The sequence below is a fragment of the Cololabis saira genome, chromosome 24 (genome assembly GCF_033807715.1).
Source record: "Cololabis saira isolate AMF1-May2022 chromosome 24, fColSai1.1, whole genome shotgun sequence".
Classification (NCBI taxonomy): Eukaryota; Metazoa; Chordata; class Actinopteri; order Beloniformes; family Belonidae; genus Cololabis; species Cololabis saira.
This window is the reverse complement of record NC_084610.1, coordinates 20,594,547-20,620,811: the sequence shown is the minus strand read 5'-3', so window position 1 is coordinate 20,620,811 and position 26,265 is coordinate 20,594,547. Positions and strand designations below refer to the sequence as shown.

Below are 26,265 nucleotides of genomic sequence, written 5' to 3'. Positions count from 1 at the left end.
GTAGTGTGGAGTCTCGTCGAGTATTTTAAATGTGCTGCTCGCTGGTGAAATGAGGATTATTGTGTAATAATTGGACCTAAACACTGAAGCTGAAACTCTTAATAATCTGAACAGTTCAAATTCCAGTTCCTGATCTGCAGATCTGAACAAGTTCTTCATTTGCAAATATGTTGAATTCAGTTAAACATTCTCACAGAAATGAACGTGTTCATGCACAACACAGGACTCAAGATAGTTGTAGATTTGAATGATTGACTTTAATATAGACATTTCCAGAGTTACAAAACACTTCTGATGCCAAACTCAAACAGACTTCAACTTCCTGTATTTCAGTCATGAACTCAGAACTTTGTGGCGGCTGACGGATGTTTCAATATAGACATTTCCAGAGTTACAAAACACTTGCCAAACTCAAACAGACTTCAACTTCCTGTATGTCAGTCACGAACTCAGAACTTTGCGGCTGACGGACCTTCCAGGATCTAGTACTCCTCTCCCTCGTCCTCGTCTCCGACGCTGTCGGTTCCCACCTCCTCGTAATCCTTCTCCAGGGCGGCCATGTCCTCCCGGGCCTCGGAGAACTCTCCCTCCTCCATCCCCTCTCCCACGTACCAGTGGACGAAGGCCCGCTTGGCGTACATGAGGTCGAACTTGTGGTCCAGGCGAGCCCAGGCCTCGGCGATGGCGGTGGTGTTGCTCAGCATGCACACGGCTCTCTGCACCTTGGCCAGGTCTCCCCCGGGGACCACGGTGGGGGGCTGGTAGTTGATTCCCACCTGGTGACAAAGAACAAAAAGAGGCATCAAAAGGATGAAAGTATCTGGAGCTGGACATCTTACTGTAGTACTGTTACTAGGGATGCACCGATTGTTCGGTAACCGAAATTGTTCAGCCGAAAATGGCAAAAAAAACACTTTGTGTTCGGTGGAATAACAGGGTTTATACAGCAATCCTTATGTTAAATACCAATTTAATACCTTTTTCACTACCATCAGATTGTTTTTAAAAACTCACAACTTTAAGTGTTAATCACGGACCTTTTAACATTATACAGATTTTGACCTATAGAACACTATACAGAACAGATTTATAGACTCATTTATGTTGACCAGATGTTTCACATTTCTTTCACTTTGTGAATGACAATAAAATAGACTGCTTAAAATGTAAAACATACCAATCTTTAAAAAAAAAATAATACCTCCGACAGTGAATTCAACACTTTTAATGACCTTAAATTTGGCAATTTTCATTTATCACTTTATTACTTTTTAAAACCCCGCGGAAACCCCGAATAAGTGGGGAAAAAAAACGAACAATTAATAACGGCATTGTAATATACGTTGCGCACCACAAACATAAAATCGTTGGCCAACTAAAAAGTAACCACATAAGAATTTTACCTAACATTCACCAGGAGGTGGAACCAAAACATAATGCTGGGAAATTAAAAAATTTTCAGTTTTTTTATGTTCAATAAATATTTTATACCTTGTAATTTTGTAAAAGATTTTTTTCTTTGAAAAGCATGCCTAAATTAAATTTATTTGATTTATGCAATGATGAAAAAATTGGCTAAATAAATGAAAAACTGCGAAGAACCATGTTCGGTATTCATTATTATTTTCGGTTTCGGCCAAAAATGTTCATTTTGGTGCATCACTAACTGTCTTTCAATGTTTGAACCCAAATTATTAGTTTTGTTTTTGTATAAAACTTCCTGAATCAAGGTTCATAAAAGGGTAGGCATAATAAGCCTTGGCTTCAGCCTATACCTTTTCGGTTCCACTTAAAAAATATTGGACCTTTTTTTTTTTTTTTTTTAACGTTGTACTATGTTGTATCCAAATGGACCGAAATAAAAAAACTCAAAATCAAAATCAAAACTGTTACTCACCTTGAAGCCGGTGGGACACCAGTCCACGAACTGGATGCTGCGCTTGGTCTTGATGGTGGCGATGGCGGAGTTGACGTCTTTGGGCACCACGTCTCCGCGGTACAGCAGGCAGCAGGCCATGTACTTGCCGTGGCGAGGGTCGCACTTCACCATCTGGTTGGCCGGCTCGAAGCAGGCGTTGGTGATGTCGGCCACCGACAGCTGCTCGTGGTAGGCCTTCTCCGCCGAGATGACGGGGGCGTAGGTGGCCAGAGGGAAGTGGATACGAGGGTAGGGCACCAGGTTGGTCTGGAACTCCGTCAGGTCCACGTTGAGGGCGCCGTCGAAGCGGAGGGAGGCAGTGATGGAGGAAACGATCTGACCAATCAGCCGGTTCAGGTTGGTGTAGGTGGGACGCTCGATGTCCAGGTTCCTGCGGCAGATGTCGTAGATTGCCTCGTTGTCCACCATGAAGGCGCAGTCGGAGTGCTCCAGGGTTGTGTGGGTGGTCAGGATGGAGTTGTACGGCTCCACCACGGCGGTGGACACCTGAGGAGCCGGGTAAACCGCAAACTCCAGCTTGGACTTCTTGCCGTAGTCGACGGAGAGACGCTCCATCAGCAGGGAGGTGAAGCCGGAGCCGGTGCCTCCGCCGAAGGAATGGAAGATGAGGAAACCCTGGAGACCCGTGCACTGGTCCGCCTGCGGGGAAAGACGCTCATCAGGACCAGTGTTGGGGTAGTTACTCAAAAAAAGTAATCCCTTACACTACTTAGTTACTGGTTGCTGAAAGTAATTAGTTACATTACTTTTGGATTACTCCACAATATCACCTGAGCTGCATCATAACTCGATTGCCAATGAACAACATATACAGGACTGTCTCAGAAAATTTGAATATTGTAATAGTCCTTTATTTTCTGTAATGAAAAAATGTCATACATTCTGGATTCATTACAAATCAACTGAAATATTGCAAGCCTTTTATTATTTTAATATTGCTGATCATGGCTTACAGCTTAAGAAAACTCAAATATCCTATCTCAAAAAATTTGAATATTCTGGGAATCTTAATCTTAAACTGTAAGCCATAATCAGCAATATTAAAAGAATAAAAGGTTTGCAATATTACAGTTGATTTGTAATTAATCCAGATTGTATGACATTTGTTTTTTTAAATTTCATTATAGAAAATAAAGAACTTTATCACAATATTCTAATTTTCTGAGACAGTCCTGTAGTTGGAACCTTATTACTGCAGTGCCCAGATCAGCACAAATGTGTATTCGTAAAGTCCCGTAAAATCACGTTAAGTCAGACAAGTGTTGCGCAACGCGTGAAGACGCATGAAAGGCAAGTTTGATTTTCTTTTCTGTTATCCCGTTCTATATGTAGCTGAAAAGCTTCAAGTAACTAAAGTAACGTAATGTTTTTTGTCTTAGAGTAACTATAATGTGATTACCCAAATTACAACTGTAACGCGGTACATTACTGCGTTACTGTCAAATGTAATCTCGTTACACCCAAAACTGATCAGGACACCTCAGCACACCCATAATGCACCGCTCACGCCAGCCCTGAGGCCAAACCCACCAGTTTGCGAGTCCTGTCCAGAACCAGGTCGATGATCTCCTTCCCTACGGTGTAGTGGCCGCGGGCGTAGTTATTGGCCGCGTCCTCCTTGCCGGTGATCAGCTGCTCGGGGTGGAAGAGCTGCCGGTATATTCCCGTACGGACTTCATCTGAGCAGGAGCAAAACACTCATTTACACAAAGTTCTTGTACACGTGGTACCCAGTCCATCAGCGCCACACTAACAGAACCTAAACTAGTTTATAAAAAAAGTCAAGAGTCTAACATTTGTAATATATTGTTTATAGACTTCGGACAAGAACAAATACGGTTATGGCCGTTAAAGCACTTTATGCAGTTGCCATTTAACATTTACTGCATTTTAAGCCTGTGTTGAAAAAAAAAAATTGATTTTCTGATTCTAAATTGATTCTCATATTAATTCCTAAAAATCGATTTGCATGTCTAAAGATCGATTTTTTTTTTTATTAAAAAAAAAATATATATATATATATATATATATTTTTTTTTTTTCATCATTACATTTGTCCTGGTGAACTTTAATCCCAGTAGTTTTGAAAACTCCTGAACTAAATTAACATTTCTTTAGAGAAAATGCTTGACATTTCAGCTTAAATTTCTGTGTTATGTAATGTTATATTAGTTCAATGAAGTTCATATTATCACTATCGCTTATTTGGTTTCTCTGTTATCGGACACGGTTTGTCATGAAATACCTGAAAAATGCACGGTGCTTCATGGCGAGCTGTGTGTCTGGTGACAAAATAAATCAGACAAGCTAAAATAATTTGTTTACTGCTTGCGCTGTTGCAATTTCTTTCTTTTTTTGCACTTTAAATGGATATTGAAATGCATATTTTAGTATTTTTTAGTTATTTCACAATAATTATTGTGAAATTATTATTTCAAGTTATTTTACAGTCATATAATCCAGGCAACACTAACCCAAATCAATATCGAATCAAATGGTGATAATCGATTCTGAATCTTAAGAATCGGAATCGAATCGATTCGTGACATTTGAATCGATACTCAGCTCTACTGCATTTATGTAAGAATCTGTTTTCCAAGACATTTTTAATCCCTGGGGCCGTCCGGTTTGTGTTGAGCAGAACGTACCGATGACCGTCGGCTCCAGGTCCACGAAGATCGCCCGGGGAACGTGTTTTCCAGCCCCGGTCTCGCTGAAAAAGGTGTTGAAAGAGTCGTCTCCTCCTCCCAGGGTCTTGTCGCTGGGCATCTGGCCGTCCGGCTGGATGCCGTGCTCCAGGCAGTAGAGCTCCCAGCAAGCATTGCCCATCTGGGCGCCGGCCTGGCCGACGTGCATTGAAATACATTCACGCTGTGGAAAAGTAGATAGAAGTTTAAACAGTTACATCAGAATTTAATTCAGTGATTTTTCAAGTGTTTTTTTTATATTTTACACATTTGAATTGAACCAGAATGCCACCAGCACATTTTTTTGTCCATTTCATGTTCAAATTCTGAAATTTAATCAAATGTACCACTTATAGTATTAAAATACTAATGACACACAGTGGTGTAGTCTACGTGATACACAGGTACACGCTGTGTACCCACTAGAAAATGTTAATGATTTGCGTAAACCCAGTGGTCTGTGACGATTCTGCAGGTGGTGGAAAAGCAAAATAATAAAAAAAAAAAGTGGTTTGTTGCAAAATGTCCCAGTTAAAATCAGTAAAAGGGTAAGCAGTTGAGTTTTGTGTTAAACTGGTGAAAAGCCTTCAAACAAACCATAAAGTAATAATGTAGTAAATACAGTTAATTCTAGGTAAAAAGGTAAATATATGTAGATAAGGTAAACTTTAAACTGTACCCAGAACACAGAATGTGTTATCCATCAGAGCAACACAGATACATTTTCAGCCAAAATAAAAAGCTCCAGTCTATTTATTTAAGAGTTCAAAGGGTGATCTCAACAATAATTGTTAAAAATTTAACAGACTGAAAAACAGCTTTCCCCCCAAAGCCATAATCGCCCTGAACATGTGAATGTCTTCATTACTGTCGTTTTTTTAACCATACCATGCAATACTTTTCCCAGCCCATATGTGCAATATTTCACCACATGTGTAGTTATGTTATCATCTGTAGATAGGATCTTAGGTCTTGATTTCACCATTCAAAATGCACCTTAACCTTGTTATATTATTTATATTTCTTATCCGTTTGCACTGTCTTGCACTGGAGAGGTGATGCTGCTCTTAATCTCACTGTACCCGTGTATAATGACAATAAAAGTATTCTATTATATTTTGGTCTGGTTTGAAGCCAATTTTAGACGTTTACTTGTTCATTTAGAATGATATGTTCCCCGTTACTACAATTGATGAGCCTTTAAGTTATTATTATTGTTCATTCATTGACTGCTTATGTTGTGGCCTTAAACAGGGAAAAGTAGTGAGGAAAGAGGTATAAAAGAAAAAACACAGTTCTCGCCTTCACTCGTTTGTATTAAGTATAACTATAAAAAGTACAACAAAAATCACAGGTATTCTCTAGTAAGAACACACTCAGTCTCAGGACTACAGCCTCGCAACCAAATTAATCCATATCCATTTCTTAATGATGCAAATTGCACCCTCAACCAATATAACACATGGATTCCAACCCAAATGAAATACATTTATCTTTTTTTAACTTATATCCTAATTAACACATTAAAAAAAACGTTATTTCATTACTTTAATAAGTTAGTTAATTAATCATTACACACAAAAAGCTTCACGTATGAAGCTGTACCCTCTTGCTGCGTCACGTGACCGCTTACTGCAGGTGGTAGCCAATGACAACGCGAGGAGGCGGAGTTATGGGGGCCGGAAGTGACGCTCCTCCCACACGTTCACAGACAGGTAGGGCCATTTTGCTCAGTATTTGAAATAAAAGACCATTAAAAATTTACTTCCATTCAGTTGAATTCTGTCCAACCAGTGTTACAAAATATGTAAAATTAAAATCAGGACTCATTAAATGCTGAAAAAAAAAAAGAAAAAAGTAATTTTCTCGATATCCTTTTGAAACTGCGCCACAAGTTCGCTCCAATTTCGAATCAGCTAAATGGAGGGAATTGACCATAATCAGCCCCGTCTGACATAAATCCGCTTCCGATGCGGTTTGTCAGCATTTTCTGTGTAATGTAGGAAAATACGTCACATTTCCAACAGTCGACAAAAAAAATAAAAAATTGAAATCACTGAAAATCGTCAGTAATGCGTAAATTTCGCTCTTCCAATATATATATATAATAATTCCCGAGCGTTTGTTACTCGTTACTTACCATCTTTGTGTTTTTTTTTCGCGCCTTCTCACCGACGTCCAAGTATCGGGTTCCGGAGGCAGAGTGATGGCGAGGAGCTGTGGCGGAGCTATTTATGCCCTCCCCGGAGGGGGCGGGGCCAACGGCCGTTTGAATCTCCGGACGGCGGGAGCGGACGTTGAGGCGTGCTGCGTTCAGGGGCACGGAAATAATAATACATATTTTTTATTTAACCTTTATTTAACCAGTACTCGAGTTGAGGGGGGATGAGGGGGGATGGCATCCCCACTGAAATAAAAACGGTCCTAATCATCCCCCCTGTAAAACTGCCATCCCCCCATTTCCATCCCTTATGTCATTTCATCAATGAATGTGGTTTTACTGCTATTTCAACATTTAGAGTCATCACCAGAAAAATAACTTATTTGACAATTTTTACCTGTTTCAAGTAAATTTTCACTTGAAATAAGTAGAAAAATCTGTCAGTGGGACAAGATTTATCTTCTCATTACAAGCAAAAAAAAATCTTGTTCCACTGGCAGATTTTTCTACTTATTTTAAGTGAAAATCTACTTAAGTGAAAATTGTTGTTTTTTTCCAGTTATGAGTCTTGTTTTAAGTGTAATGAGATTTTTTTTACTAAAATGAGACATTTTAACTAGAAATCTTTTACCTATCCTAAGTTCCTAAGTTCCTAAGTCACTTTTGTACAGACTCACCCGGCACTTTAAAACCTCATTTTGTACATTTCTGGTCTACATTTTATTTTATTGTTTATACTTTTTATTGTTTATACATTTTATTTTATCTCTTATATATTTGTTTTTATAATTGTATTGTGTTGCACCAATCACCATAACAAATTCCCCGTGTGAAAACTTGGCAATAAACCCTTTTCTGATTCTGATTCTGAAATAAGACGAATATTCTTGTTAAGATTTTGAGTTTTTGCAGTGATCCATTTTACTTATCCTGTGAAGGACAGAGTCATATTGATAAGTTCAGAAAAGTGTTTTTTATCGTTGTGTTTTGATGTATTTGATGTAAGCCCAGTGGATATTTAAAGCTTACAGAAGGCTGCATTTAACTGCTGCTATGTCATTCCTGCAGTATTTCTGCAGGTGTTTTGGTCACTGCTATTATTTGTAATATATTATCATCTGTCCCCATATGTCCACCATCCCCCCTGATTTTTTTTAAAAACTTGAGTAAAGTATATATACATACATACATACATATATATATATATATCCCACTATGCATGTTTTTTTTTTTTGGACTGTGGGAGGAAGCCGGAGTAACTGGAGGGCACCCACGCAGGCACAGGGAGATCATGCAAACTCCACACAGAAAGACCCTGCTGGGCCTGGGAGTCGAACTGGGGACCTTCTTGCTGTGAGGCAACAGTGCTAACCACCTAGCCACCGTGCTGCCAATATTACAACTTTATTCTCAAAATATTACGACTTTATTCTCATAATTTTACGACTTTATTCTCATAATTTTACGACTTTATTCTCATATTATTATGACTTTATTCTCGTAATTTCCAATTCCAATTCCAATTTCCTTAGTTTGGCCCTAATACTCCGTCGTAAGGAAGATCCCATTGAGATTAAAAACCTCTTTTTCCAAGGGAGACATGGCCAAGATAGGCAGCAGCAATTACAACACATAGTTACACAGAGTTACAAATGACAGATAAAACACCAACAGATAAAATACAATTAAAATTAAATTAAAAAAGCAAGTAAATCACAAAAAACAGGTGCATGTAATGGAGTCAGCCTCAAGTATTTTCAATTTAGATTTAAAAGTACCCAACATTTTCTTTTTTTTTTTAAGAAGGATGTGGGCTACATATTAGGCTACTACATGTTCAAATATTTACAAGAGAAATGCCACTTGTTTTTGATGAATTTTAAACATGTTGATGGTTATTTATTAAATGTACTTTAAACGGTTTGGATTTGAGTCGGCAACTGACTTTTTTGGGAGGGAAGTGGCGGCCGATCTTATCTTTGGCCGTTGGGAGGGAAAGCAGTGCAGCTCAAGCAGAACAGAAGCAGGGGGAGGTCCCTGAACGCAGCACAGCTCAACCAGAACAGAAGCAGGGGGAGGTCCCTGAACGCAGCACAGCTCAACCAGAAGAGAAGCAGGGGGAGGTCCCTGAACGCAGCACAGCTCAGCCAGAACAGAAGCAGGGGGAGGTCCCTGAACGCAGCACAGCTCAGCCAGAAGCAGCTCTGCGGGTCTGATGGTCACAACATTCTCACTTATTTCACATCACTCCTACTCTGACGCCTTCGAAGCCTCTCAGGTTTAATCCTGAGGTATTTCTGTGACGTAACGCCGAGCTGTTCAGAGCTCACTGAGCAGGAGGGTTGAGTTCTGGAAACATGAGCTTTGCGGCGTGATCTCACCCTGAAAACAAAGTCGGCCTGCACCAGCAGAAACGGGATCAGTTTGGTCACGCCAGAATGATGATAGCTGCACTTTGAAAACAAAAGACTGGAGAACCGTGCAGGACCAGCAAATCTATGTGAACTATTTATAATCCCTGCCCCGGGCGTGGCTGCGGTGTCATTTTATTCATCAGAGATGTCTGTATCCAGCAGTATACCCATGAATAAATGTATATATATATATATATATACATATATATATATATATATATATATATATATATATATATATATATATATATATATATATATATATATACATATACATATATATATATATATATATATATACATATATATATATATATATATATATATATATATATATATATATATATATATATATATACATATATATATATATATATATATATATATATATATATATATATATATATATATATGTGTATGTATGTATGTATATATATATATTTTTTTATATATTATATATATATATATATATTATGTATGTATGTATGTATATTTATATATATATATATATATATATATATATATATATATATATATACATACATACATACATACAGGTATGTATATATATATATATATATATATACATACATACATACATATATATATATATATATATATATATATATATATATATATATATATACATACATACATACATACAGGTATGTATATATATATATATATATATACATACATACATACAGGTATGTATATATATATATATATATATATATATATATATATATATATATATATATATATATATATATATATATATATATATATATATATATATATATATATATATATATATATATATATATATATATATATATATATATATATATATATATATATATATATATATACAGGACAGACCAAAAGAGGTCTCTGTTTCGACTCCCAGGCCCAGCAGGGTCTTTCTGTGTGGAGTTTGCATGTTCTCCCCGTGCTTGTGTGGGTTACCTCCGGTTACTCCGGCTTCCTCCCACAGTCCAAAAAGAACATGCATAGTAGGTTAATTGATGATTCTAAATCATATTTTCTATATATTTATATAATATTTATTTCATATTTATATTTTCTATATACTTATATGGATAATTATGTAGTAATAGGCATGTTTACTGTTAGGATTTCATGAAATTATTGAAGCTCAAAACTGTCTAGGCTCTCTCTTCAAAGTAATCTCATTCTGATTAAGAGCAAAGGGTAGACAGAGATTAGATTAGAAGTTAAATACAATACACATATTGTTGGAGAAAAGACTGGGGAAAGGCGACACCTTAAGGTGATTTCCCCTTGATAGCAATACACATACAATTTGTTGAGAGACGACAATGGAAAGAAACAGATGTTTAGCATTGGGGGGTCTGATCTGCGGTCTGGTTTGACACCTCAGATGGGAGACAGACAGTAAAGGAAATGTAGAGCTGGAAGTGACAAAGTTCGAGGGTCTTTTCCCGTTCCCTCCACCAATGAAATTCACTTGCAAAGAACACCCCCCTTTAGAGTATAAAATCAACTGGACTCATGAAAACGTAGTACATTTCTCTCCGACCCACCGTGGTCTGACAGAGGTGCACCTCCGGCCGGAGACAAATGTATCTCCGGCCGGAAAAACCTTGTGCTTGACGTGATTAAAAGTTGTATTAACCTGTAATTCTTTCCACTAGTCTTTCTTGATTCACCAGACAAACGAACACGGACTATCTTTCATTACGTAGTATTTATATAGACTATATTTATATGGATATTGTGTAGATATAATAATAGCAATAATGTAAATTCATAGAGTTATAATGGGGTAGGAACTAGGAAAAAGTGTATACTTCTTCCTACTCCTTTTTCGAACCTATGTGCATATGAAGATGTTACTGTTTATTTTTATTTTTTTTATACATTTATTCAAATTCATTCATTCAAATTAATTAACCCTGCAAAGGATATAGAGGGTAAAGATAATGGACGGATGGATGGATGTATGTATGTGTGTGTAAATATGTTTGTGTCTATATGTGTATGTATGTATGTATGTATGTATGTATGTATGTATGTATGTATTTGTGTATATATATGTATGTATATGTATATTTATGTATATATATATATATATATATATATATATATATATATATATATATATATATGGCAGCACGGTGGCTTGGTGGTTAGCACTGTTGCCTGGCAGGGTCTTTCTGTGTGGAGTTTGCATGTTCTCCCTGTGCCTGCGTGGGTGCCCTCCGGTTACTCCGGCGTCCTCCCACAGTCCAAAAAAAACATGCTTAGTGGGTTATATATATATATATATATATATATATATATATATATATATATATATATATATATATATATATATATATATATATATGGCTGCTGATCAAAATTTGATGTTATCATTTAATTCAACCATTAGAATGGTCAAAATGTCCGGTCAGCACAAGTCCGGTGCTCAGAAAAGAAGAGAAAAGAGAAGAAGAGAAGAAGAAAATAGAGTCCTCAAAGATTCTCTACACAAATATTTTAAAAAGGTGGTGACGGTGAAGCTGGAATTACTAAAGTCAGCGTAGAGCAAGGTAAGAAACAGCAGCCAACGTTTACCAACCTTGTAACTTAACCTAACTGGCTAGCTCTAATGTTAACGTCCATTAGCTTGTATAAAAACCTGAAGAGCAGAGGGAGAGGAGAGGAAGAGGGAGAAGGAGAGATCCGGGGGGCCCATCTTAGATTATTTTGTCCCGGGCCCCGGCAAGACTGTCAGTTGGCCTGCCCGGGAGTACTTGAAGACCTGAGCCAACCAAGTTAAAGTCACTAAATGTGAGTTTAAAAAAAAGGAAAATACAAATATCAAACACAGGAAAAGGATAAATGGAAACAGTATATTTATCACAAGGGGATCAGATGTTTTGGCTCTCTAATCTGAGTGCTTGCCGTGGTAACCTCTGCATAGACGTTGCGTGAGATATTGACATTGTTTGAGATAATTTGAGCGCCTGGATCGCTCAGTTGGAGACGCATCCGTGGGAATCCCACCTGAAACCATCTTCGTACGAGGTTGAGTCTCAGTTACGATCCGAAACGACGAGAAGGGGATTTATTTAGTTATTTAGTTAGGCTGGCGTGGTGAGAACATTGCCCCGGATCAGGGCAAAGTATTTGTGATAAGCTGCCCCTCGGGGTTGCCGTGGTAACACGACCCAACGGTTCAGCTGCGGCTGCAAAGCCTCTTTGGTTCACCCGGTTACGGCTCAGCAGGCCCGTGTTTCCTCTCGTCTGGTGTCGTGTTCAGCCAGTTTCCCGTTTCCATCTCCACCGGTGGTTCGTGAAGCCTCCGTCTGTGTGATGCAGGGCCGCAACGGGGTGAAACGGGAGAAAACCCTTCTTAAAAGTGATCAATATATCCCCTCAAATGAGACTGATTCCCTGCTGTCACAGGACCGAATCTGAGATGTGATCAGGAAAAAGTCGGTGGCAGAAAATGTAACCTGAAACTGAACAGGAACCCATACCAGTTCAGGTTACCGTGGCGATATAGCCAGGAAGTACTGGAGATTTTAGCTGATTGGCCCCCGGGGTGATCAGGAAACCTGTGGTGAGGAAGAGTCCTCCCTCCGGTCGTGGTTCAGTCTGAACCGACAACTTCTCCTTTATTACAGAAAACAACCAGCAGAACATATCTAACCATCACCTGAGAAATGAGGCCCAGAACTGGTTTTCTAGGTTTCACATCAGAGATTTCACTTGGACGTTACCCGGATACCTGTCTGGTGTCAGCTGAAAGGGCCTTTGTTACGAAGCGCCGTTGCATCACCACTTTGGTTAGGGTTAATTTGCAATTCAAACGTTGAAGACTGCTGGAGGGGGGGGGACTGAACACATGTGACGAGGGCAGGACAAACCTGGCGACCAACACAACACGTACATAACACATACATCTATCTATCTATGACTGTAAATTTGTTTATTGCTGTTGTAAAATATAATATTGGAATCTTGAGGTCAATGGATCCTAGTGGTCTGTAGAGGACCTGCAGGTCTGGATCTGGACCCTAGTGGTCTGTAGAGGACCTGCAGGTCTGGATCTGGACCCTAGTGGTCTGTAGAGGACCTGCAGGTCTGGATCTGGACCCTAGTGGTCTGTAGAGGACCTGCAGGTCTGGATCTGGACCCTAGTGGTCTGTAGAGGACCTGCAGGTCTGGATCTGGACCCTAGTGGTCTGTAGAGGACCTGCAGGTCTGGATCTGGACCCTAGTGGTCTGTAGAGGACCTGCAGGTCTGGATCCGGATCTTAGCTGGTAGCATAGTTGCTACTATGCTACCAGCCATTTTTTTCATAACGACGCTCTATGTGGTGTGTGGTGTAGTAACGTGACACACACACACACACACACACACACACACACACGAGGTTCATGCACCGCCACACAGCGATGACCCGTCGTCCAGCACAAAGATAATGTGTAACCATGAGTCCCCACGGCAGACACGTGAAGCTCATTAGGACCCGGCCACGAAGCACAGAGGGGGTTTGTTTGTACCGAGTAACGAAGTGGGACCCTGAGGGAACGTGCTGTCTCCATGGAGACTCATCAACCACCCAGGAAGACCAGGGACCTCCTGAACATCTGCATCCAGAAATCACCTGGAAATCCTTGGAGATGGACGGATGGACGGATGGAAGGATGGATGGATGGATGGATGGAAGGATGGATGGATGATGGACGGATGGATGGATGGATGGATGGATGGATGGATGGATGGATGGATGGATGATGGACGGATGATGGATGATGGACGGATGGACGGATGGATGGATGGATGGATGGATGGATGGATGATGGATGGATGGATGGACGGATGGATGGATGGATGGATGATGGATGGATGGATGGATGGATGATGGAAGGATGGATGGATGATGGACGGATGGATGGATGGATGGATGGATGGATGGATGGATGGATGGATGGATGGATGATGGATGGATGGATGGATGATGGACGGATGGATGGATGGATGGATGGATGGATGGATGGATGGATGGATGGATGGATGGATGGATGATGGATGGATGGACGGATGGATGGATGGATGGATGGATGATGGACGGATGATGGATGATGGACGGATGGATGGATGGATGGATGGATGGATGGATGGATGGATGGATGGATGGATGGATGGATGGATGGATGGATGGATGGATGATGGACGGATGGATTTATGGGTGGATGCAAAGACGGATGGATCTGAAATGTAAGATATTTTGGTCGGAATCTTCACTTCATTGCGTTTGGTGGTGAACAGGAAGTCTTGCTCTCTTCTCCCCTCGAGGTTCCGGTCTGCCGGGTCTCCTACATGGCTGGATGTCCCGTTGCTTCGGCTATACTGAAGGTCTCGTTGCTCCTGGAGGCATGTGTGTTTGGTATTCCTCGTCATGGCAACACACATTTTAAAAGACAAAAAAAGTTTAAAAGAAGTAGTCGATGCATAAGAGGACGGGTGAGGTGGTTGATGCTGAGCACGCTGCCATCTGGTGGTGGATAGAGGAACACCAGGCAGCCTCTGCATCCAGGCCACACCAACTTGATGGTGAGGGCGTATTCACCGTTATCTCTTACCCAAACTGTAACTTGGCCTAAATGTTCTGGGTATCCCTCCACAGGCGTCTGAACAAAGGGATGATGTGGTTTTGGTGATGTAGAATTGTCAAATTGGTTTAATTCTAGGGCTGGGTATCGATTCAAATGTCAAGAATCGATTCGATTCCGATTCTTAATATTCAGAATCGATTATAATGATTCGATTCGATATTGATTTGGCTTAGTGTTATTTAAAATGTTTTTTGAGCTGTTTCCTGAATTATATGACTGTAAAATAACTAGTGAAATAATAATTTCACAATAATTATTGTGAAATAACTAAGAAATAAATAACTCAAAAAGGCCTTTCAATATCCATTTAAAGTGCAAAAAAGAAAGAAATTGCAACAGTTCATGCAGTAAACAAATCATTTTAGCTTATCTAATTTATTCTGTCACCACGCACACATATTGCCATGAAGCACCTGGCATTTTTCAGAAGTGTCATAACAAACTGTGTGTCCGACTACTGGGATTAAAGTTCACCTGGCGAAAATGATGGAAAAAAAAAATCGATCTTTAGACATAAGAATCGATTTTTAGGAATTACCGGTAATATGAGAATCGATTTAGAATCGTAAAAATCGATTTTCAACACAGGCCTATTTAATTCACCGTACGAATTGTTACAGATTACTGTTGTAATAATGTATTTGACCTGGTCTTTGTACGTTTTAACCGTATAGAAACATAATTCTTGCCATTGTAAGAATGAGATGTACCTGCTGTACTCTACTGCCCTTACTTTTTAACAACTTATGCTTTTTATTATTTTACCTCCTTTCTTATCATTTTATTTGTTATTTACTGTTTAATTGTGTCTTGCCGCTTTTAATGTTGATGTAAAGCCCTTTGAATTACCTTGTATTGAATTGTGCCATACAAATAAACTTGCCTTACCTTGGTCCACTCCTCCTGACAGAACTCTGGAGGACTTTTCTGGAGGACTGAGGCCAGAGCCGTGTGATGGACAGTCCAAAAACGCCACTTTGTTGACCTTAAACCACTTTGTACCATGTCTGACACTTGGGGTCATTGTCCACCAGGAAGACCAAACTCCTTTTTAGTGTTGGAAACATTTTTAAAAGTGGAAGATATTTGTCTCCATGTCGGCTGTATACTCTAATCTGTTGGGGTTTTTTTTACTGTGGTGTTGGAACAGTGGGGTTTCTCTTGAATCAGGCTCTTTTAGCTCGTCTCGTGTCTCCTGAGCCTGATTGGTGAAGGTTAACAGCTTGTTTCCTGATGTCTTCCTTGTTTTCTTTCAGTCTGCTGAACCAAACAACCCGTCAAGAAAAAGCCCCCTGAACGACTTTGACCCATCATTCAGGAAATAAATGGTAAGATAACACTCTGGCAGCACACATGATGTTTCATTCATCTTTAATGACACTGATTTGATCCAGTACATTAGACATTAGTTATAACTTAAACCAGTTTTGTATTTGTTAATTCTATGTGGTGTAAAAATATCTTTTGGATGTGCTTCACTTTGCTTTCTGCAGCATATTCGGTGAAGACAGAACTGTTTTACTTTTGAAATGGTTCACTATCGGCATCCCATTTAACTGGACTCAAATTGTTCATTCAGAACATGAATTTCACTGGAAATGAACAAAAGAAAATAGCTTTGCATAGATGTGACTCGGCCTGTTGAGGACTGAAGGCCCCAGATGAAGTTCAGAGCTTAAAAATGCTTATATTGTGTCATAAATAGATGAAAAAAAAGTCAAGTCAGAACATAGATATTCACTGTAAGCGTTCCATCCCTCAATGAAAACGTGAGAATAAGTAAAATGAAACCACATGTGCATTAGAAAATTCAAGCCACACAATGATGTCCTCAAAATGGCCAATGATGGAAATTAAACACGACTTTTACCTCCAATAAACCTACGAGAAACCATAAAAATCATTAAAATGCAGAGCCTAGGAAACAGTTTTGTTGTTTTTAAATGTGGCGTTCCACAAGGCTCTATTTCAGGACAACTGCATGGTTTTTAAACAATCCCAGCCTCATTCTGCAGCCCGACATCGTGGAGTCACGGCGATCGTTTCACAGTAAATGACAAGACAACGCGATGCTTCATGCAATGAACTGCAAACATTTTGACTTTTATACAGTACATCTTTTACTTTTGACCAGGTTTAATTAGTACCACCACATGGGTCTGTGTTGTGAGTCCAGCACGGTAACTGCACTTGTGCTTCATTTCCACATACATGTGTGTCCAGTCCGTAAAACTGTACGACTTCACGTTGAACTGAGGCTCAGATGTTAAGACATATAAGCCGCTGTAGATGCATCCTTGTTACGCACCTTTCCATCATTTCAATGTAAAATGTTCGCTGAAAGCAACTGTGACATATTCATAGGAAAATGTTCAGTTTTGGTTGTTAGCCCCTTTTTGAGTTTTATTATAAAACCTCCTGGCGAACACTGCAGCTTGTCGTTAATCCAACACAAATGTTTAATTATTCTGCAGTGTGAAGGTTCACGTACGTGTATGTGGAAACAAGCTCTTAATCCTGGAATAATTAATCAGGACAAAAACATGCAATTTTTGTTTGAGTTTTACAGCAAAGAGTTCCAGTAAAACCAATCATTTATCTTTTAACTTTGCATAGTTGCAACCAGGCACTGTTTTCAGTAATTCTTTCGGATCATGTCGTGGGTCAGTAGACGTTATTGTGACGGGTCTGAGGAGGTGGAGCATTCACGGGGAGCCGTAGGCGGACCTGTCCTCAGACCTTCTGGGTAAAGTTCTCCGGGAAAACGCCTTTAGTGGAAATATCTTTCTTCTGCAACCACTTGGACTCCTTCAAGCCCAGGAGCCAGCCATCGTCCTGCAGACGGGAAAGACACGCACCAACATTCAGGGACAGTCATCAACGACGGACCAGGAAGTACATGTGTGGGTTTAAGGTTGCAAAAACCAGTGGTGAGAATCATCATTCGCCTCTAAGAAGTCACTCATTACCTTTGTTTCGTAAAATTTGGCATCCTTAATATCTATCAGATTAATAATCTCCACATTTCTCAATTTGTATATGGTTCTTTAAATAAAACTCTTCCTAACCTTTTTCACAATTTCTTTTCCCCGAACAATGAATTTCATAATTATTCAACCCGTAAAGCATCCCAGCTTCGGCCCCCACAATCGCGACTATTACATCTCAATTTAAGCTCTCCTACAGAGGTTCCAAGATATGGAATAGAGGGAATGCGCATGACGTCACAGATGCGACTTCACAGCGGGTTACGCCCACTGAGTGGCAGAAAGACTGAGTGTCAGAAAGACTGAGTGGCAGCCAATGTTCCCTCTAATTTTTCATGTATCTGGGCACACACACAAGCTCCCTGAGCAAACTGAGGACAACTGTGAGCAACATCACATATGCACGCTTTATTTTTAAGTATCTCATTCCACTTAAAACAAGACTCGTCACTGGAAAAAACAACAATTTTCACCTGTTTCAAGTAAATTTTCACTTGAAATAAGTAGAAAAATCTGCCATTGGGACAAGATTTATCTTCTCATTACAAGCAAAAAAGTCATGTTCCACTGGCAGATTTTTCTACTTATTTTAAGTGAAAATCTACTTGAAACAGGTGAAAATTTCGACTTTTTTCTCGAAATTTTGAGAAAAAAAATCGAAATGTCGAGAAAAAAAGTTTTGAGAAAAAAGTCAAAATTTAGAGAAAAAAAGTCAAAATGTCCAGAGAAAAGTTGAGATTTTGAGGAAAAAAAAGTCCAAAATTTTATGAAAAAAGTTGAAATGTTGACAAAATTTTGTTTTAATTGACCATTTTCACCTGTTTCAAGTAAATTTTCACTTGAAATAAGTAGAAAAATCTGCTAGTGGAACAAGATTTTTGCTTGTAATGAGAAGATAAATCTTGTCCCACTGGCAGATTTTTCTACTTATTTCAAGTGAAAATTTACTTGAAACAGGTGAAAATTGTCAAATAAGTTATTTTTCTGGTGTTATTTTTCTGGTGATGACTCTAAATGTTGAAATAGCAGTAAAACCACATTCATTGATGAAATGACATAAGGGATGGAAAGGAGGCATGACAGTTTTACAGGGGGGATGATTTGGACCGTTTTTATTTCAGGGGGGATGATTTGGACCTTTTTTATTTCAGGGGGGGGGGGGGTGATTTGGACCGTTTTTATTTCAGGGGGGGATGATTTAAACCGTTTTTATTTCAGGAGGGATGATTTAAACCGTTTTTATTTCAGTGGGGATGACTTAAACCGTTTTTATTTCAGGGGGGGATGATTTGGACCGTTTTTATTTCAGGGGGGGGTGCCATCTCCCCTCATCCCCCATTAACTCCAGTACTGCTGGTAGACACAGCAATGGTATGGATAGCTTTTAGCAGAGGCTTCAGACTTTCTCGTGTCCGGGATCCCCACAGCTCCTTGTATTCCCCAAATCCTTGAATACTTCTCCTCCTCTCGACTCGCGGGACCTCCGTAAAATGATTTATGGTTCCGCGTTACACCAACGCAGAGCCTACGCCGTAAGGTACGCGGCGACGCGCATGTACGTTGCGCGTTGCCGCGTACCCTACGGCGTAGGCCTTGCGTCGATTTAGCGCGGACCATAAATCAGGCTTTGCGAGTGAACGTCTCACGAGGGGCAGTCGCGTTGCGACGCCACTGTAGCCAAATTGCAAGGAGAGAACAGAGAACTGAGCTCATGAGAAGTCCCAGTACGCCAGAGGCTAATATTGAGAAGTGGGGGTACTCCGTACCGGCGCGTACCGGCCCACTTAAAGCACTGCGCTGGATAGACTTTCTTGTGCGCTGAGAATATGCGGGCAGTGCGCGATTGCGCACGCGCGCAGTTTAGAGGGAACATTGGTGGCAGCGTAAACTTTCAGTTTGCGCGACTGGAAAACATCTAAAATGGGAAAACGCTGTTGTGCGATCGACTGTACTCATAGATTTAGCAAGAAATCATAGTTATCGTTTTACAGACTGCCGAAAAATAAGCTTAAGAAAGACAAATGGATCGCTGCAATTCTCAGAAACAACTGGATTCCAGGCACCGAAACGTGGATTTGCGGTTCCCATTTTGTATCAGGTAATGTTGGATTTTTGGGTAGCTAACGTTAAACGGTCAAATCATAAAGTTCGGTGTCCTCATCACTTTAATTTTTACAACAAATCCTGCCCTGAAGTCGGACCAAGCGTCAAGACTTTTGTAAGCCTTCAAGCTTTGCTTCGTGTACTTCCCCGGCGTAGAAATTAAGTCCATATAAATATCAGGAAACTGGATTCGTGTCCAAATATTAATGTCCATGGACCACTGGTTCTTGGTAACTGTACCAAATATTAATGTCCATGGACCACTGGTTCTTGGTAACTGTACCAAATATTAATGTCCATGGACCACTGGTTCTTGGTAACTGTACCAAATATTAATGTCCATGGACCACTGGTTCTTGGTAACTGTACCAAATATTAATGTCCATGGACCACTGGTTCTTGGTAACTGTACCAAATATTAATGTCCATGGATGGACCACTGGTTCTTGGTAACTGTACCAAATATTAATGTCCATGGACCACTGGTTCTTGGTAACTGTACCAAATATTAATGTCCATGGACCACTGGTTCTTGGTAACTGTACCAAATATTAATGTCCATGGACCACTGGTTCTTGGGGTAACTGTACCAAATATTAATGTCCATGGACCACTGGTTCTTGGGGTAACTGTACGGGTCACTGTCAAGTCCAACTGCCTTTAATTTAAGCCAATAATCGGCTGTTATCCCATCTTCTCCACTAGTTGCAGCTGTTTTTGCCACTCAGTGTGAGTAAGGGGGCTGGTCCAGTGGGAATGTGACGTTAATGCAGATCCTCTATTCACTTCCTCCCCACCTGGTCAAACTTTTTCATGAATTATTTAAATCTGTGAAACATATTTTGCTATATCAATAGCTTAATGATATGATGTAAACTTCTAATTACTCACATTTGTCCCTTTTCCTCATTTTTATACAGTATTGTAGTTTTTTTCTTTCTTTCCTTTGTCTTTTTTATTTGTTGGGATATGTACTTTTCTGTGTGTGTGTGTGTGTGTGTGTGTTTGTATGCATTTATGTCCATGATAATGTCCATTTTTATGCTCATTTAAGGAAGTCCTCTTGTCAAGTCTAGAGTTTTTTGGACCTCCTTGCATATATGTCTATTTTCTTTTTATGGTAATTGTATAACAAGACCTGCATGGTTCTGACCTGTTCATCCGGGTTGTCGAAGGCCAAAACCAGCACGACATCTCCAACCTGCAGCTCCAGCTCGTCGCCGTCGGTGGCGGTGTACTCGTGCACTGCCTTCACCTGCAGTCAGGAAATCAGATTTCTGTTAAAAAAAGCAGAGAGCGCTGGTGTTTGAGGAAGTGAAATATAAAACGGACTGGCCTTGTAGAGGAACCCCGGAGGGAGTTCACCACCGGATCCGTTGGTCACCGAACTCTGCAACGAGAAGGAAAAGACGTCGGTTTGAGGAGGAAACGCAGAAGTTCTCAAGGTGGAGAAAAAAGACGAAAAGCTCAGAAGGGAAAGTTGTGTTTTCCACCAAATTTTGAGAAGTCCCGGACTACTCTAGACCTCGCGGACATCCGCTCGTGTCCTCCCAACTCTACCTCTGGCTCTTCCCCCCAGCCGCCCTGCCCCGCGCCGGCGCCGTCCTCGTCCCAGCTGGGTTCGGCGTAGGACTGAGCCGCATTGCCTTGGTCATCGTTCCAGCCGTCCCCGGCCGTCTCCGCGTCGTCCCACCCGGGCTGGGCGTTGCTCTGGGAGTAGCGCTCGCTGTCATCCCAGTCAGCCTGGGCCTCTTCTTGGTAGGGGTCTTCATCCTGGGGGGCTTCCTGCTCTGCGGGGGTCTGTTCTTGCTATCAGGTCAGGGGTTGTGGAGCATTTCAGGAGGTTTGGAATCAAGTGGAAAGGTAGGAAGGCGGATTGAAGGAGGACCAAGAGCATAAGGGGCATCATTTGGGTCGCGAAGGATTTAAAAAAGCCAAGGAAGGACGGAAGGATGGAAGGATGGAATGACGGAGGTTGAAGAGTTGGAGACTTTATTTCAGTCCAAAATTCTGGAAATGAGTGTTCTGGACTTCTGAGGGGGAAACTTGAATAAAACATGGACATATGCTTACCCACGAGTCCCATGCAGGCTCCTGCCGTGGAGCGGTGAGGAACAAGACCAAACACAAGTTTAACTTATTTTTACTGCTTTAAGAAACGTCTAACCCAGAATAAGTGAAGAGGTTTGCAGAAGAAGCAGATGAAACGGTGAAGACGCATGCAGAGTGGGTTTGATTTCAGGATCCACACTCGTACGGAGCCATGCAGTCGAGAAACATGCAGTCTGATGCTTTTACACCCCGGAGCAGATGTTTTAAAGGCTCTTTCATCATTCTGGTACAAACCATGAAAGTGGCCACACACTGGAGATGGTTGATAGGGAGGTCAATACTTAGTAATGTCTAGATCAGGGGTCGGCAACCCAAAATGTTGAAAGAGCCATATTGGACCAAAAACACAAAAAACGAATATGTCTGGAGCCGCAAAAAATGAAAAGTCTTGTATTAGAATGAAGGCAAATGGCGAAAGGCGAAATGTCGAGGAAAAAAGTCAAAATGTCGAGAAAAAAGTCGAAATGTCGAGAAAAAATTCGAAATGTTGAGAGAAAAGTCGGAATGTTGAGATTAATGTTGAAGTACAATCTCGAGAAAAAAGTCGAAAAGTCGAGAAAAAATTTGAAAATGTCGAGAAAAAAGTCAAAATGTCGAGAAAAAAGTCAAAATGTCGAAAAAAAAGTCGAAATGTCGAGAAAAAAGTCTAAAGAACAAAGGAAGAAAAAAATAAGAAAAAAAAGGGAAAAAAGAAGAAAAAGAGAAAAAAAAGTCAAACATTTTTGAAAAAGGTTCAGGAGCCACTAGGGCGGCGCTAAAGAGCCGCATGCGGCTCTAGAAACACACACACACACATGCGCACACACACACCCACCTTCAGAACTGGAAGTGTTACAGGCTGTAAAACTGCCACATCCCAGTCCAACAGGTTCACCCCTGACCAGGGCTCACACTGCTACACACACACACACACACACACACACACACACACACACACACACACACACACACACACACACACACACACACACACACACACACACACACACACACACACACACACACACACACACACACACACACTTACTGCTCTGGTAGAAATTAAACAGTGTTTGATGCAGTGGGCGGGAGGGGGTACTTGGTGTTGCCACAACCCTTTTTGGCTTTGTTGTTGTTCAGTAAAAAATGGCACGATAAACCTACATGTTGTTATTGATCTGAGGACCGACAATCAGCAGATGACAAATATACGAACTTCTGCTGACACAAATGGCGCTTTTAAACTAGTACCTACTCAGCGCGACTCGACTGGCCTCGTCCTCGCTTGTTTTTAGACACCCAGATCAGAAGTAGGAGGTTGGAGAAGCTGCTGTCACGTATTTGATTGTGTATCTAAACGAAGAAGACAACAACACTAAAGATGTAGAACCTGGAGGAAATGATAGATGTGCTGCTGGGTCTGTGGCTTGTGTTCGATATCAAGTTAAAAAATTAGAGTGAGAGAAGCTTCAAGCGGCAATGCTTTTTTTTTCTTTGTTTGTCTCTGCGCCGCTGAAAAGTCAGCTGGAGCTGCGAGCAGCTATGAAGTGACAGAGTTCCTGGTAGATCTGGTCGTTCCTTATCGCCCGTCTAGATCCCTTTTTAATTCTCTCCTCAGCCACCAGGTTTATGAACATCTGCACCTCAGAGTTGGATCACCAAACAGACTTTTGCTGCCATTGCTGGTCGAATAAAATGAAGAAGCCGCGAGTCGCTATGCACTGATTTCCGCTTCCTGACTCAAACGTCTGACTCCAACCCCCTGACCAATCGGTGGCCTGTAGTGTGATGACGTCAGATACAGCCGACTCAGCCGCTTAGAACCTCTGCAGAATAGTTACAGAAAAAGTATCTACTCCACCCGCCTTGACCCGTAGTGGAAAAGCGCAAAACCGGGGCGAGTCGAGTTGCGCTGAGTAGGTACTAGTGTAAAAGCGCCAAAAATGACCGATAAAAAGAGCCTAGTGTTTCAGCTGTGTGTTTCTGCTGTGGACGTGGTCAGCTGACCTGTGGCGTGGGGCTGCTGGGATCTGCGGGACCTGCAGCCTCTGCAGCCTCCGGGGCCACGTTCTCCACCGGGTCGGGCGGCGGCGGCCTCGGGTCCGGGGACGGCGTCAGTCTGGGCGGAGGGCGACTGGGGGGAGGCCCACTGGGGGGAGGCCCACTGGGGGGAGGCCCGGGTTTGTGAACCATCTCCGGGGTTCAAACACGCAGGATGCACGTGCACGTGGGCATGCAAGGAGGAGGGTGAACAGATTAGTGATGTCAGCCAGCGCCGGTGCTCACTTTGTAAGTCTAGTCTCTACTATTAGTGTGACTAGTTCTCTCAGGTCCTTCACATAGCTGGGAGGGAATACGTCAATTATGAAGATTGTGCACTTGGTAACAAGTTTTTGATATTTGGCATGGTGTTAGTTATGGACAGAAGGTTTTCAAAAAACCACCGCAAACAAATTGTGACACCCCCTAGTGGCCAGTTTGCAGAAAATTCAAAATGGCTCCCGCCGAAAAGACCAAAGGTCATATCTTAGCTACATTGTTGTATATTGTGACTTTTTCTACTTTTTTGGTGCTAGGAATTAATTCTGAGATCAATTTCCTATTTCAAGGTCATGTTGAAGGTCAAATTAAATTTTCAAGGTCATTTTTTTGCCCAAAAAACTCCATATCTCTAGAATTAAGTCACAGAGAAAAATGATATAGGGCTCTAAAGCCCATATTTTCACCCCCAAGGAATGCAGTTTTCTGTTTATTGGACAGGTCACTATCGCTGTAGTGTCAATAATCTAATTGGGTGAGAACAGTGGCCCAGAACTAAGTCACAGTGAAAGAATAGAATGTTATTAAAATAACACACAAAAAACATCAGCTGTGCATATTTAAACTCACTTACCACCAACAATTCCTGCCTCTATCGCCTCGCTTATTGATTCATTTTGAATTTTCTGCAAACCAGCCACTAGGGGGCGTTCCAATTTGTTTGCTGTGGTTTTTGAAAACCTTATGTCCATACCTAACACCATGCCAAATATCAAAAACTTTGTCACTATGTGCACGATTTTCATGAATTCCCTCCCAGCTAACAGTATTCACCAGTTTATTAGTTGAATTAGAGTGAGTTGAGTTTACCTTTGGTGCTGAGGTGGTTGGTTCACTGTGGTTGGTTTCCTCACTGAGAAATGAACAAGACAAATTTGGGTCAAAGAGGCGACAAACTCCCAAAACAACAGCTGCAGTTCCCAGCTGAGGCCACCAGCCGGAGACAACGCGCTGCAGATATTCGATGCGTCGTACCGGTTTCACAGCAACGTCATGCACACCAACATTTTAGAGACCAGCAGACAAAAGTTGACACTCAGAAAAAATTAATTCAAGAAATGAACATGCAGAAAATCTTAAAAACACAATTTTTTAATTCACGACCCCTGTGTTCAGAAAGATTTCTTTCTCTTGATGGAAGAAAAATGTTTTAGGAAAGTTGGTTTAGGCTGATGTTTACAGCTGAGAAGTATCTTTTCTTCTAACAACAGTCCACATACATACAACTGAGGTCAGCAGGAGCTCTGGAGGAGGAATATTGTCCCGTTATGGTCTGATAACAGACATTATTTACAAGACCTGATAGTGCCTTATGTTCCTGGCAGAGCTCTCCGTTCTCGGAGTGCAGGTTTACTCGTAGTTCCTAGAGTATCCAAATGTAGATTTGGAGGGCGGGCGTTCTGCTATCAGGCACCACTACTATGGAACCAACTTCCAATCTGGGTTAAGGAGGCTGACACCACCTCCACCTTTAAAACTAAACGTAAAACCTGTTTAGTAAAGCCTATAGTTAGTGTTTAGTAAACCTCTAGCTGGTGTTGGTAAATCTCTAGGTAGTGTAAACTCTAGTGTGTTAGAGTCAGTAGTCATAGTTGCAGCTATAGAACAAGACTATAATAGTTAGTCTCAAATATATCTTCGCGGTCGATATGCTGCTATAGGCCTATGCTGCAGGGGGGCACCGACATGATCCGCTAGGCGGTGCCTCTCACCCTTCTTCTCCTCTCCTCCTCCCTTCCTCTCTTCTCCATTTCCATTTTTATTTATAATAAATATCTCATAGCTATCGTTTTTGTCGCTCCTGTAGTTTCTTTTGCTGGCCCCCCTTTTTTCTCTTTTGTGCATGTTTGCAGGCCGGAGCCTCGGGAGCTGCGTGCTGGTCTGCGGTCCCGGCCCCCCCCCCCCA

The 26,265-nt window shown here is 41.0% G+C and overlaps 2 protein-coding genes across 8 annotated transcripts in view; both read right to left on the bottom strand.

Moving 5' to 3' along the window:
- Positions 1-235: 235 nt before the first annotated feature.
- LOC133424847 (tubulin alpha chain-like) lies at positions 236-6,800 on the bottom strand. The gene is made up of 5 exons (XM_061715380.1): positions 6,767-6,800; positions 4,588-4,810; positions 3,470-3,618; positions 1,898-2,578; positions 236-776 (listed from the first exon to the last, which is right to left on the bottom strand). Exons 1-5 carry the CDS (start codon positions 6,767-6,769, stop codon positions 483-485), a joined length of 1,350 nt encoding a protein of 449 aa, XP_061571364.1. The 5' UTR covers positions 6,770-6,800; the 3' UTR covers positions 236-482.
- Positions 6,801-16,213: 9,413 nt separating this feature from the next.
- bin1b (bridging integrator 1b) overlaps positions 16,214-26,265 on the bottom strand; it is a 34,391-nt gene continuing 24,339 nt past the window's right edge. For 2 of the 7 annotated variants that reach the window (XM_061716002.1, XM_061716003.1), the window contains 4 exons: positions 25,170-25,212; positions 21,286-21,339; positions 21,103-21,204; positions 16,214-17,694 (listed from right to left, as the gene is read on the bottom strand). In XM_061716002.1, the coding sequence (XP_061571986.1) occupies positions 17,593-17,694; positions 21,103-21,204; positions 21,286-21,339; positions 25,170-25,212 (301 nt within the window). In that variant the 3' untranslated portion in view covers positions 16,214-17,592. The other 5 variants (XM_061715997.1, XM_061715998.1, XM_061715999.1 and 2 more) reach the window with 5 other exon arrangements.